The 13,537-nt window shown below is 49.3% G+C and overlaps 1 protein-coding gene across 2 annotated transcripts in view; it reads left to right on the top strand.

Moving 5' to 3' along the window:
• Window positions 1-13,537, top strand: part of SLC6A5 (solute carrier family 6 member 5) — a 75,613-nt gene that overhangs the window by 37,454 nt on the left and 24,622 nt on the right. For both annotated transcript variants that reach the window (XM_016185085.2, XM_060177022.1), the window contains 3 exons: window positions 5,968-6,102; window positions 7,363-7,466; window positions 10,603-10,727. In XM_016185085.2, the coding sequence (XP_016040571.2) occupies window positions 5,968-6,102; window positions 7,363-7,466; window positions 10,603-10,727 (364 nt within the window). The remainder of the gene's footprint in view (window positions 1-5,967; window positions 6,103-7,362; window positions 7,467-10,602; window positions 10,728-13,537) is intronic.

The raw sequence follows: 13,537 nt of genomic DNA, 5'->3' as shown, positions 1-13,537 counted from the left end.
CGACAGCCAGTCTACTGTGAGGATCAAACCTAAGGGTGCAGGACTCTACCAGCCCCGTCACATGTGCTCCCCATGCCCTACCAAGACACAAAACCTGCTGCTCACTAGCTGCACAAGACAGTTTAGCTCCTTAGAAACACAAACCTGGGAGTCAGGCAGTAGCACAGCGGGTTAAGTGCACATGGCACAAAGGGCAAGGACTGGTGTAAGGATCCTGGTTCAAGCCCCCAGCTCTCCACCTGCAAGGGAGTCGCTTCACAGGCAGTGAAGCAGGTTTGCAGGTGTCTATCTTTCTCTCTCCCTCTCTGTCTTCCCCTCCTCTCTCCATTTCTCTCTGCTCTATCCAACAACGACGACAATAATAACCACAACAATGATAAAACAGCAAGGGCAACAAAAGAGAATAAATAAATAAATAATTTTTTTTTAAAAAAAGGCACGCAGACCTACTCAGTGTTTCCTGCACTGTTTAGCTCTGGCTGATGGTGGTACAGGGGATCGAACCTGGGACTTTGTTCAGAGCTCTAGGCATAATAACCATTATGCTATCGACCCCTGTCCTTGCCCCCAGAACCTTCTTATGCTCTGGAACCGAAGGGACTCAACTGGTGCACTCTTGTCAGTTTTGTCTGGCTGCCCAAGCCAGGTGCAGCATCTTAAGATCACATGAGGTGGGGAGAGGTGGCTCCAGGCCTGGTGTTTGCTCAGCTGGGACATCTGCCCGTGGATGATGACACTTAATAGAGTTTCTAGTTTGCCGTTGGTTTTTATTATTTCTTTGCCAATAAATGAAAAGCAAATTTTCTTTAGCTCAGCTATTTCAGGAGACATCATTTTTGGTATCTCTAAAGTGAGGTCACTTAACCTCGCCTAGCCCACAGCTCTAACAAACACAATTCTGTCCAAGCTTAGCTGGGTGGGCTGAGGGCCAGGACTCTGTTTCCTTCCTGACCTCAGGTTCCCCTTGTGTGAAATGAGAGCTGGGATCTGATGTTCCTGAGGACCCTCTGGCTCTGACAAAACATTATGAAATTGAATTTATTGTTTATTTCTTTTTCTTATTTATTTATTTATTGGTTAGAGAAAGTGAGAGGGGGAGGAGAAGGGAAAGAGGGAAAGAGACACAGAGAGGAATTGGTTATTTTTCTGAGGTGGCAGGAAAGTGGACTGTTAGCTTGACCTTTAAACACCCAGTGCGTCTTGAGGTTTCCTGTATTCCTTGCTCTCTGTGACTTGGAAATGACCTTGGTGTTGTAGCAGAATCACTCAGTCCATTGCTCAGTAAGAACAGCCAAGGATTTGTTCAAGCAGAATTGTACTGGTGGATCTGTCATCAGGGAGAGCTAGAGACATGTGCACACAGAAATGTGTCGGGTCCGGATGGGGGTGTAGTAGTTGGGTGGTGGTAGACACCCAGTGAAGCACGTGGTACAATGCTTGACCACCTGGCTTCAGGTCTCCTGTCCCCATGTGCACGGGAAAACTTCACAAGCAACAAAGCAGGGCTGCAGGTGTCTCTCTTTCTTTCCTCCTCTCTTCTCTCCTTTCTTTCTTTCTTTCTTTCTTTCTTTTTGCTTCCAGGGTTATTGCTGGGACTTGGTGCCTTCACTATGAATCCACTGCTCCTGGAGGCCATTTTTCCCATTTTGTTGCACTTGTTGCATTTTTTTTTTGTCATAGCTGTTGTTGTTATTATTGTTATTGTTGTTATTGATGCTGTTGTTGTTGGATAGGACGGAGAGAAATGGAGAGAGGAGGGGAAGACAGAGAGGGGGAGAGAAAGATAGACACCTGCAGACCTGCTTCACCGCCTGTGAAGCGGCTCCCATGCAGGTGGGGAGCCGGGGGCTCGAACCAGGATCCTTACGCCGGTCCCTGCGCTTTGCGTTTTTTTTTTATCTTTGTTTTATATTAAGTTATTTTCCCTTTTGTTGCCCTTTTTCTTATCATTGTAGTTGTTTTTGTTATTGATGTCATTGTTAGATAGGACAGACAGAAATGGAGAGAGGAGGGGAAGACGGGGGGAGAGAAAGATAGACACCTGCAGACCTGCTTCACTGCCTGTGAAGCGACTCCCCTGCAGGTGGGGAGCCAGTGATTGGAACCGGGACCCTTAAGCCTGTCCTTGCACTTTGTGTCCTGTGCGCTTAACCCGCTGCTACTGCCCGACCCCAACCCAAACATTTCTAAGAAACAGTGATGTCCTCTTTCTCCTGCAGCAAGAAGCAGGGTCCTGGGAGACAAGAATGGCCAGTTGCTTCTTAAGAACCGTTCCCCTGTGAGCAGCCAGACTTGAAGCAGCCGAGGTGACCAGAAGGCAGGCTGAAGGTCAAGAGCCTCCCCTCTGACCTCAGGGGCCATGCTGTCTTGCCCAGGGAAAGGCCGCAGCATAGCGCTGACCTAATTAGCCAGTGCAGGTTGGTGGGGCTGCACCTTGCCACCTGTTCAGGGCCCTGCTGTGAGCTGTGCCTGAATGTGCCAAGTTGTACACCTGACTCATAGCTGAGGCATCCCCAGCACTGACAACCAAGCTGCAGGCTTTCCAGGTCCCCAGCACCTCCATCTATGCAGTGAGGTGTCTCCCACCCACACAGGCAGGAGGTGGAAGTGCGTTAAGTGCGAGTGGGGTCTACCTGAGAGTGTGCCCCCCTCTGGCCCTGACCTTGCTGTCATGCATGATGACCTGAGAGACGTGCAGTGCAAGGAATATTATAGGGGCTGGAGTTATAAAGGTTCCTTCCTTCCTTCCTTCCTTCCTTCTTTCCTTTCTTTTTTTTTTTTTTTTGGCTATAGAGAGAAATAGAGAGGGGATTGGGAGAGAAAGAGAGAGACAGAGAGCCCTACAAACCTGCTTCACCACTCATGAAGTGTCCCGCTACAGGTGGGGGAGCAGGGGCTCAAACATGGGTCCTTTGACACCGCGAATCCACTGCTCCTGGAGGTCATTTTTTGTTGTTGCTGTTGTTATTGTTGTTGATGGTGTTGTTGTTATTGTTGGATAGGACAGAGAGAAATGGAGAGAGGAGGGGAAGACAGAGAAGGGGAGAGAAAGACAGACACCTGCAGACCTGCTTCACCGCTTGTGAAGTGACCCCCCTACAGGTGGGGAGCCAGGGGCTCGATTCAGGATTCTTGAGCGAGTCCTTGTACTTTGCGCCTTATGCGCCTAACTTGGTGCTCCACCACCTGGCCCCTAGTACCCCAGATTCCTAGTGAAATGACCCCAAGAACTATATCTTAATCTTAATTTTAGCCTGCTCCCAGTCCATCTCCTGTAAATCTTCAAATAAGTCTTCACCCACTGAAATCCACCGTCTGCCAGTTCCTGCTAAATTGGACCCCATGCCCAGACCCTGGGGCCTGTGCACCAACCAGCATGTGAGATGGTCTCTATCTCTTTCTCCTGGGCTGGAGTTCTTGGGGCCTGTGGGAAGGAAGGCAGCAGAAGGAAATGGGGGCAGTTTACCTGCCTGTCCCTCAGCTGACTGTCTAACTCACCTCACGAGCAGAGAGGGTTTGGTGGTAGGGGAGATAGCTTAACCTCATTCTTGCAAATGTCGCAGTGCCATTTGGGACACAGCTGCTTGTGGAGCTGAATCTTAGCCTCAGGATGTGATGAACCTGGAAATGAGTCAGTAAATACTGGGGAGGACATTGCAGACAGGGGAATAGCTAGAGAAAAGGCCCCAAGAAGGAGGGACAGCAAATTTAGGACTGGCAAGTACTAGACAAGACAGAAATGGCACCTCTGTTCCCAGTGTCTCAGGCTCATGACACTGTGTATAGTGACACCCAGACCATCTTCCAGTAGCCCGTGTGTGGACACTGATACTTGGAGAGCTTATGCCACCCCCCAAGGGACCCAGCTGTTATGAAGAACTCGGGCTCCAAGGACCATTATGTCTGAGCTCTGACAGTCCTGGCCCCCAAACCCTCTCCTGACTCTTGAGATTTGACTGACAGATAGGGACGCAGCCCTATCCAGCCCAGACTCGGTCCCAAAGATGTGCCGGTTTTCCTTCCCAAATCTTCCTCTGTTTGCCTCTCATCAGAGACTAGGCGCATCCTCTGAAGGGCACTCCAGGCTTCCTCTCATGTCCCCAGCCCCTTTCCTCATCCTTAACTTTGATGTTGTCCAGACAGTGCGAGGCGGGAGTTCACCCCCTAAACGCCTACCTTACCGACCTCGCCTTCCCACCTTTTGTTTTCTCCTTTAAGTTACACCTGCTTCTGAGAACACAGCTCAGGAGCCATCTCTGTGGATCTTTTCTTAAACCTCCAGGGTGGGCACAGTGCTCTTCCCTGTCTCCAAGTTCTGGGGATAGTTTCTGAGCTCACTGCAGACATGGCTACTGAGCATCCCGAGTCACCAGCCCCTTCATCCTTATGCAGCTGACGGTCGCTCTAGCGCACAGTAGGTTCAGGATAAGTGTTTGCTGGACTCAACTGCACTTAGCAACCATAAGGCATGCACAATGCTAGGTGCCACACATGCAAGGACTCCTCAGTCCTCACAGTTGTTTTGAAGAAAAGTGCTGTTATTTTAAGTTCACAGATGTAGAAACAGAGATTCAGAGAGCTTCAAAGCTTGTCCAGGAGCTCACAGCTGCCCATTGCCCTCAAATCCTAAATGTGTTCAGTTCTTTTTAATTAATTAATTAATTAATTTTAAAAGGAGACATTAACAAAACTGTAGGATAGAAGGGGTACAACTCCACACAATTCCCACCACCCAATCTCCATATCCCATCCCCTCCCCTGATAGCTTTCCCATTCTCTATCCCTCTGGGAGCATGGACCCAGGGTCATTATGGGAGGTGCAGAAGGTGGAAGGTCTGGCTTCTGTAATTGTTTCCCCGCTGAACATGGGTGTTGACTGGTGGATCCATACTCCCAGTCTGCCTCTTTCTTTCCCTAGTGGGGTAGGGAACTGGGGAGATGGGGCTTCAGGACACCTTGATGGGGTTGTCTGCCCAGGGAAGTCAGGTTGGCATCATGTTAGCATCTGAAACCTGGTGGCTGAAAAGAGTTAAGATAGAAAGCCCAACAAAGGGGGTTGGGCGATGGCACAGTGGGTTAAGCACATGTGGCACAAAGTGCAGGGACCGGCCAAAGGATCCCGGTTCTAGCCCCCGGCTCCCCACCTGCAGGGGAGTCGCTTCACAGGCGGTGAAGCAGGTCTGCAGGTGTCTATCTTTTTCTCCCCCCCTCTCTCTTTCCCTCCTCTCTCCATTTCTCTCTGTCCTATCCAACAATGAACAACATCAACAATGGCAATAATAATAACCACAGCGAGGCTACAACAACAAGGGCAACAAAAGGGGGAAAAAATGGCCTCCAGGAGCAGTGGATTCGTGGTGCAGGCACCGAGCCCGCCAGTAACCCTGGAGGAAAAAAAAAAAAAAAAGAAAGCCGAACAAATTATTGACTAATCATGAACCTAAAGGCTGGAATATTGCAGATGAAAATTTGAGGTCTTTGTTTTGGAAAAAGCAAGTAGGTCTATTTTAGGTCTATTCCATGGGGCCCATGACCCTGTTTTTGCCTGCACCTAAAGACTAATATGCAGGTGATCTAAGTTACTGACTGGGGGGATGGTGTCATAGTTGGAAAAAGGACCAGAAAGCTATTTCGGGGAAGAGAGTAGCTCCCAAGTATGGGAAAAGGAAGGACTGAAATCTAATGATGGAGTTAGGGGCTCAGCAGTTCCTCAGAGAGCTTTGCACTGAGTGATGGGCTGGAGTGACATCTCCATCTTCTCATCACAGGCTGACTCACCCCACAATCCTGTGTGTCCCTCCAGGGACTTCAGCTCTCCGACTCACATGTGCCTCACTGCCTTCCCTGCAGAGTTTTGGGGGAAATTGCCCTGATGTCCTCACGACCAGACGCCAGGGTCCAGGTGGCAGGGGACACTCAGCGCTGGCACCTGTGCTCAGCCGGTCCCACTGTCGATGGCTTTTCCAGGTGGTGTACTTCACGGCCACGTTCCCCTACGTCGTGCTTGTGATCCTCCTGATCCGAGGAGTCACCCTGCCAGGAGCTGGAGCCGGGATCTGGTACTTCATCACACCCAAGTGGGAGAAGCTCACAGATGCCACGGTGGGTTTACGGTCTCCTTGTGGCCCCCGGACTGGCTCTGGTTCCGGGACATGCTTTGACAGAGTGGGTCAGGTCTCCTTCCGCAGGGCACCCCTCTGTTCACCCTCACAAGGTCCTGATGACCTCAGTACACTGTGCACTCCGGAAGTCATTAGTGAAAAGTGGCCATCTGGGGGTTTTCAGGTTCCTGGAACAGTTGTCCTATATCTGGAGCTGTAGAGGAGGCCAAAATGAGGAATGAAATTCACTTAATAGCTTTGGGCCACCTTGCGCCACTTCTCTGTTACTAATTAGAGTGTGCTGGGAATGGGCTCCGAGGCCTGGAAAATAACAGCACTTAGGCTAACCCCAGCGAGTATCATTTGTCGGGCCCAGAGACATCTGAACACCAGCACGAGACCAGCACACAGGAAGCTGTCTTTGTGTACCCTGTGTAAACAAGCCATGATCCACAACTCTAAATCCACAGCCCTCCTCTCTCCATTCCTCTCTGTCCTATACAACAACGACGACATCAACAACAATAGTAACGACAATAAAACAACAAGGGCAACAAAAGGGGAAAGAAAGAAAGAAATATAAAAAAATACTTGAATTGTGTCTCTATGAATCTTTATGCTGTTACAAATATTTTTTTTGTTTGTTTATTTGTTTTTTAACTAAGACTTTGCATGTGCACAATTTCTACTTTCCCTGGGCCTTCTTTTATTCTGATGGGGAAACAAGGAGACAAGAGTAGAAAGGGCGAGAGGGAGAGAGACCACAGCACTGGCTGGTTTTTCCTCTAAAGCCATAGCACCGTTCCTGTGGTGCTGGAGCTTGAGCTAAGCCGGTTGCTTGGCAAGGCCCACTCCCTGCCCTACACAGGAGCTCTCTCCAGCCCATGTCGTTGCAGATTATTATTATTATTATTATTTTAGAAAGTGTACTCAGCTATAGAAAAGATTCTCCCCTTCTGCTAAGTTTTACATGGTGGGACATATACACATGAAATTTGAGTGTTTTCTTGACTTCTTTTCCTTTGAGTCGACTTAAATTCTAACTCAGTCAAATTTACTAACATGTCCCAAGGAATTTGCCGCTTTTTCAACCTCAAGTGCAAATGATGTGTGTGTGTGAGTGTTAGAGGGAGATTTATATTGCTGTCAAAGGCCGCTTGTCCTGACTGCCTTCCCCCTGGGGCCATGATGCTACACTGAGTGCCCCTTTCCGCAAGGCCAGCCTCTTTCAGTGACCTTGCTTTTTCTGTTTACTCCTTAGGTGTGGAAGGATGCTGCTACTCAGATTTTCTTCTCTCTGTCCGCTGCCTGGGGAGGTCTGATCACCCTCTCCTCTTACAACAAATTCCACAACAACTGTTACAGGTATGCAGAGATGCTGTGAGTCCTGGTCGTAGCTGTTGAGTGGGACTAGGGTCTGGGGACTGAGCAGTAGGCCACATCCTTTCTCTCCACATGCAGTAAAGCCAGAGTTACGTGCCACCCCCAACCCCGGTCTCCACCTGCAGGTGTCTATCTCCCCCTTTTCCTCTCTATCCCCCTTCCCTATCAATTTCTCTCTGTCCTACAAATAAAATAAGTCAAAAAATTAAAAAAAGAAAAGAGCATATATTTATGTGTAGTAGAGGGTCAAAGGCTGCCTACTGGCTTCTGCTAACCTGGACACCAGTGAGCACTTGGGGCTGGGGGGCCATCTGTGCTGGTGGAGCCAAGTCTCTCTGAAGTGTCCTGCAGTGGTCATTTGCTAACTACCCGCTTAGGAATACAGCTGGTATGGCTGGTGCTCACTGATAAAGTAGGGCCATCTGGTCACTTGACATGTATTTTCCTAAGGAACCTGTAAGAAAGGCAGTGCAGCACAGCGGAAAGAGTCTCTCACCCGTGGCACATTGATTCACTTAATAGTGGGAATCCTGCCACAGTATGTGCGTGTGTATCTTACCATCCTGCCGTGCTCTTTAAATACATTGGGATTTTATTTGTTAAATATGCCACAATAAAGCTGAAAAGAAAAAGACCAGATGTCGAGTCCACGCTTAGACTTGTCTGTGAGCCAACACATCTGGAGCTGGAGTAGAGCGGTCATTCTCCATGGCCAGACGCGCCCTTGGAGGTGCTGATGCACAGTGACGTTGACAACGCCTGGGTAGTGTAATATGAGGCGAGGGACTCTGGGACACTGAGCACAGCACCTGGAGGAGGTGGCACGGGGTGCTACCTGCTGCCTGTGACAAGCAGCATAAATAAGGCTCCTTTTTGTTTGTTTCTTGAATGTCTTCTTCTTCTTCTAGCGTTTGCCCTTCTTCCGTAGCCAGTCAACAGCGTCAGGTTGAAAGCTGTCAGGAGCTGCTTGTCGCTGGCTTTGAAAGTGACTGGGATCCATGTGGATTCAGTTGGCTAGGAAGGATCGTCAGTTTCCCCAATGAATGGGTACTCACGGGATGCACCACGAGAAGGTCGATCCAATGCATCCCAAATGTCTTGAATGTCTGATTAAAAATCAATAAAAGAAAATGAAAAAGAATGAGTTGCATGGACCCAGGCCAACTTGTATTCGCATTATGAATCCAGCATTCACTACAACTCCCAGATAAGGAAAGATGATACTTCTCTGAGCCTTTAACTAATTCATTAGTCAATTAGGTCATCACTGGGGCTGTGCGTTCAACACGGACTTTTTTCCAGACGGAGCAAGATGGAGGCAGAGAGAGAGAAAGGAAACCACAGCTCAGAAGCTTCCCCCAGCACTGTGGACACTGGGGTCACACCTGACCACGGGCAGAGCAAAGCAGCACACCACCGAGTGAGCCGTGTCAGCCAGCGGGCCTCCTCTGTGTCTTCACGAGAGTAAAGTGATCCGTGCAAAGTTCTAGCTGCCCAACATGACAACTCTCGTTGCTTTTATTTATTTTTTGATAGAGGCAGAAAGAAACTGAGAGGGGAAGAGAAGAGGGAGATACAGAGGGAAAAAGACACTTGAAGCTCTACATGGGAAGCTTCCCCTGAGGGTGGGGACTGGGGCTTGAACCTGGGTCCTTGTGCGTGGTCACACGTGTGCTCAACTGGGTGTGTGCCACTGACAGGCTCCTCAGCTCTCATTGTTTTTGATCCTTTTGAAAAGATTTGTCAGGGCGGTGGCACAATTGGTGAAGTGCACATATTATCACACAAGGATCCAGGTTTGAGCTCCCGCTCCCCACTTACAGGGGGGTGATTCACAAGTGGTGAAACAGGTTTGCGGGTGTCTCTCTCTTAGATTTTCTGGTATTATCTTTACTTATTTATTGGATAGACACAGCCAGAAGTCGAGAGGGAAGGGGGTGACAGAGAGACAGAGAGACACCTGCAGCCCTGCTTCACCACTCGCAAAGGTCCCCCCTGCAGGTGGGGCTAGGGGCTGAAACCTGGGTCCTTTTGCATTGTAATGTGCACTCAACCAGGTGCATCACCACCCAGCTCCTTCTCTCTCCTCTCTCCTCTCTCCTTCTCTGTCTCTCCTCCTCCTTCAATTTCTCTCTACCCTATCAAATATAATAGAGAGAAAGAGAGAGAGAGAGAGAGAGAGAGAACAAGCAAACAAAAACTGCCACTAGGAGCAGTAGGTTTGTATTGCTGACACTGGGCCCCAATGATAACCCTAGTGGCAATCAAAAAATAAAATAAAAAGATTTGTTTTATTTTTATGAAAGAGGTGAGAGAGCAAAGCACTCTTCAGCTCTGGCATCTGGCAATGCTGGGCATTGAACCAGAGCTGTCAGACAAGCAAGCCTTGTGCCCTAATGTGCTGAATTGTCTCCCTGGCCCCAACAGTATTTAAGGCAATATATGAGACACTTTGTGAGCCAAGAAGAACATGTTACAGTTAAGCTGTGACCCGGGAAGATTGAACCGTCCTCACAGAGGTGTGATCTGTACTCTGCAGTGTCCTCAGATGCAGGGGTGGGGGAGGTATTTCAGGTGGCTGGTTGACCTAACAGGGGGGATGGGCGGAACTCAGCTGGGGAGCCAGGGGCTCAAACCAGACTCCTTGTGCTTAATATTATGTGTGCTTAACTGGGTGTCACCTGGCTCCCTACCCCAAAATCTTTGGACAAAATACTTAGGGAAAGGTTTTGTTTTTCCAGATTTTTGGCACTTCTAAAATGAGCCAGAAAGAATCTGTAGTCTGGACTGGTTTGTACTCTCTCCTTCCTCCCTCCCTTCCTTTTTTTTTTTTTTTTTTCCCTTTACCAGAGCGCTATTCAGCTCTGTCTTATTGTGGTGTGGGGAATTGAACCTGGGACTTTGGAACCTCAGGCAGGAGAGTCTCTTTGCAGAACCATTATGCCATCTACTCCCACCCTGGACTGGTTGTTTCTGCCCTTGGGAACAAATGACAAGCAGGAACATGCCTAGAAGTGAGAGTGAATGCACAGGTGCAGTGGCAGCCCACAGGTCCCCATGCTCTTCGCTGCCCATTACTACTCTCAGATGCAGCCCCCCGTCTGTCTCTCCCTTCCAGGGACACTTTAATCGTAACCTGCACCAACAGTGCCACGAGCATCTTTGCTGGCTTTGTCATCTTCTCGGTCATCGGCTTCATGGCTAATGAGCGCAAGGTCAACATCGAGAACGTGGCTGACCAAGGTACGCTGCCGTTGTCACCTCGCTGCTGTTGGGTGGGTCACTTGACAAGCCATCAATGTGTGCTGTTCGGAGAAGGTCGCTTTCCGGAACAGGATGAGGGTGGGGTGACCTGGGTCCCCTGTGTGGAGGGACTGCGACTGGCACAGGCAGAAGTCCAGGCAGCTTGTCATCCGGCCAGTCTGTAGCCAGGTGGGCTTGGAAGCCCTTTCCTCTCCCTTCTGTTTCAGCTGGAGTAAGCATGGGGCCCACACACTTTACGCCTGTGGAGTGCTGGCAGAAGGTTCTGTAGGCACAGTAGTGCCCCTGCCGCTGAGCTGGGCACAGCCTGCTCTAGGATGTCTCTCCTCTGTAGGGACCTAGTTCATGTGCAGTAAGAGCCTTGACTTAAAAAGCATTTTCCTGGGTGTTATGTCAAATACGCTCTCAGGTGCCTCTGCCTAGACAACAGTGCAGTCTTGACACATCCTCCTTCCCTCTCTGCCCCCATGGGAGCTAGGTGGGTGGGAGCTAGGTGGGTGGGTGCTAGGTGGGTGGGAGCTAGGTGGGTGGGTGCTAGGTGGGTGGGAGCTAGGTGGGTGGGTGCTAGGTGGGTGGGAGCTAGGTGGGTGGGTGCTAGGTGGGTGGGTGCTAGGTGGGTGGGTGCTAGGTGGGTGGGAGCTAGGTGGGTGGGTGCTAGGTGGGTGGGTGCTAGGTGGGTGGGAGCTAGGTGGGTGGGTGCTAGGTGGGTGGGTGCTAGGTGGGTGGGAGCTAGGTGGGTGGGTGCTAGGTGGGTGGGAGCTAGGTGGGTGGGTGCTAGGTGGGTGGGAGCTAGGTGGGTGGGAGCTAGGTGGGTGGGTGCTAGGTGGGTGGGTGCTAGGTGGGTGGGAGCTAGGTGGGTGGGTGCTAGGTGGGTGGGTGCTAGGTGGGTGGGTGCTAGGTGGGTGGGCAAGGTTGGACAGTGCTGGTGGCAAAATGAAGGATAAATGTCCTCTATTTCTCTCCTTTCTCTCTCTGTCTCTCTCTCTCACTTTTATTTATTGGGTAGAGACAGCCAGAAATCAGGAGGAAAGAGGGAGACAGAGATAGAAAGAGAGGCGCCTGCAACACTGCTTTACCACTTGGAAAGCTCTCCTCCTGCAGGTGGGGACCAAGGGCTCCAACCTCGGTTCTTCTTTTTTTTTTTTTTTATAAGTTTTTTTTTTTTGTAATTTTTTATTTATAAAAAGGAAACATTGGCAAAGCCATAGGATAAGAGAGGTACAGCTTCGCACAATTCCCACCACCAGACCTCCGTATACCAACCCCTCCCCTGATAGCTTTCCTACTCTTTAACCCTCTGGGAGTTAAAGATCATTGGACCCAAGATCATTGTGGGATACAGAAGGTTGAAGGTCTGGCTTCTGTAATTGTTTCCCCACTGAACATGGGTGTTGACAGGTCGATCCATACTCCCAGCCTGCCTCTCTCTTTCCCTAGTGGGGAAGGGCTGTGGGGAAGCAGAGCTCCAGGACACATTGGTGGGGTTGTCTGTCCAGGGAAGTCTGGTTGACATCATGCTAGCATCCGGAACCTGGTGGCTGAAAAGAGAGTTAACATACAAAGCCAAACAAACTGTTGGATAATTATGGACCTAAAGGCTGGAGTAGTGCAGGTGAAGCGTTGGGGGGGGTCTCCATTTTGTAGATATCTAGTAGGCATATTTTAGTTATATTTCAAAGGGCCTGTAGCTATACTAGTGTTTTATTTTTATTTATTTATTTATTTTGCCTGAGCCTGTAATCTGATATGAAGGTAAATCCTAATTATTGTCTGGGGAGATGATGTCATGGCTGGGAAAAGGACCAGAAAGATGGATCAGGGAAGAGAGTAGCTCCTTAATATGGGAAAGGGGTATAAATATTACTGTAAACCCTCAATTTGATGTGATCTGGGGCCATAATTAGCTTAGGAGCCTGTGTGACCTCTACATCCCTCTAGATCTGAGCTCACATTCTGTGGTCACAAGTAGGAACATTCCATGCTGCCCCAGTATCGACCCATTTTCCTCAGGTGTATCAGAGTATGTTGTCCATCCTCCCTTCGGAGGATGGAACATTCTCTACCATTGTTGATCCAGGTTGAGGGCAAGATCCTATGGGGGCCCACAAAGGAGTCTATTTTGTTGTTCCTGATAGAGATGACCAGTAACAATGGAGAGAGGGATTTATTTGAGGTCTAGGCCCATCAAATCTGTTTGGGAGACTCAGGATTCCCCAATTAGGGCCCCAAACCTGGGTTCTTGTGCATTGTAGCCTGTGCACTCAACCAGGTGCACCATCACCCAGCTCCAAAATGCTTACTTACTACCCAGCTGACACCATTTTAATGATGAACATTTCCATGAGCTAGCTAGCTAGCTAACTTTCTTCCTTTCTTTCTTTCTTTCTTTCTTTCTTTCTTTCTTTCTTTCTTTCTTTCTCTTTTTCTTTTTTCTTTTTGCCTTCAAGGTTATCACTGGGGCTCAGTGCCTGCGCTACGAATCCACTGCTCCTGCAGGCCATTTTTTCCATTTTTGTTGCCCTTGTTGTCTTTATTGTTGTTACTGTTGTTGTTGTTGGATAGGATAGAGAGAAATTGAGAGAGGAGGGGAGGACAGAGGGGAGAAAGATAGACATCTGCAGACCTGCCTCATCGCTTGTGAAGTGACCCCTACCCCTGCAGGTAGGGAGCCAGGGGCTCGAACCTGGATCCTTGCACTGATCTCTGCACTCATGCCACGTGCACTTAACCTGCTGTGCTACTGCCTGGTCCCCTCTGTGAGCTTTTTTTTTTAAATTTCTTTATTGGGGAAT

This window comes from Erinaceus europaeus, chromosome 17 (genome assembly GCF_950295315.1).
Source record: "Erinaceus europaeus chromosome 17, mEriEur2.1, whole genome shotgun sequence".
NCBI lineage: Eukaryota > Metazoa > Chordata > Mammalia > Eulipotyphla > Erinaceidae > Erinaceus > Erinaceus europaeus.
This window is presented reverse-complemented; position numbering and strand designations above follow the sequence as displayed.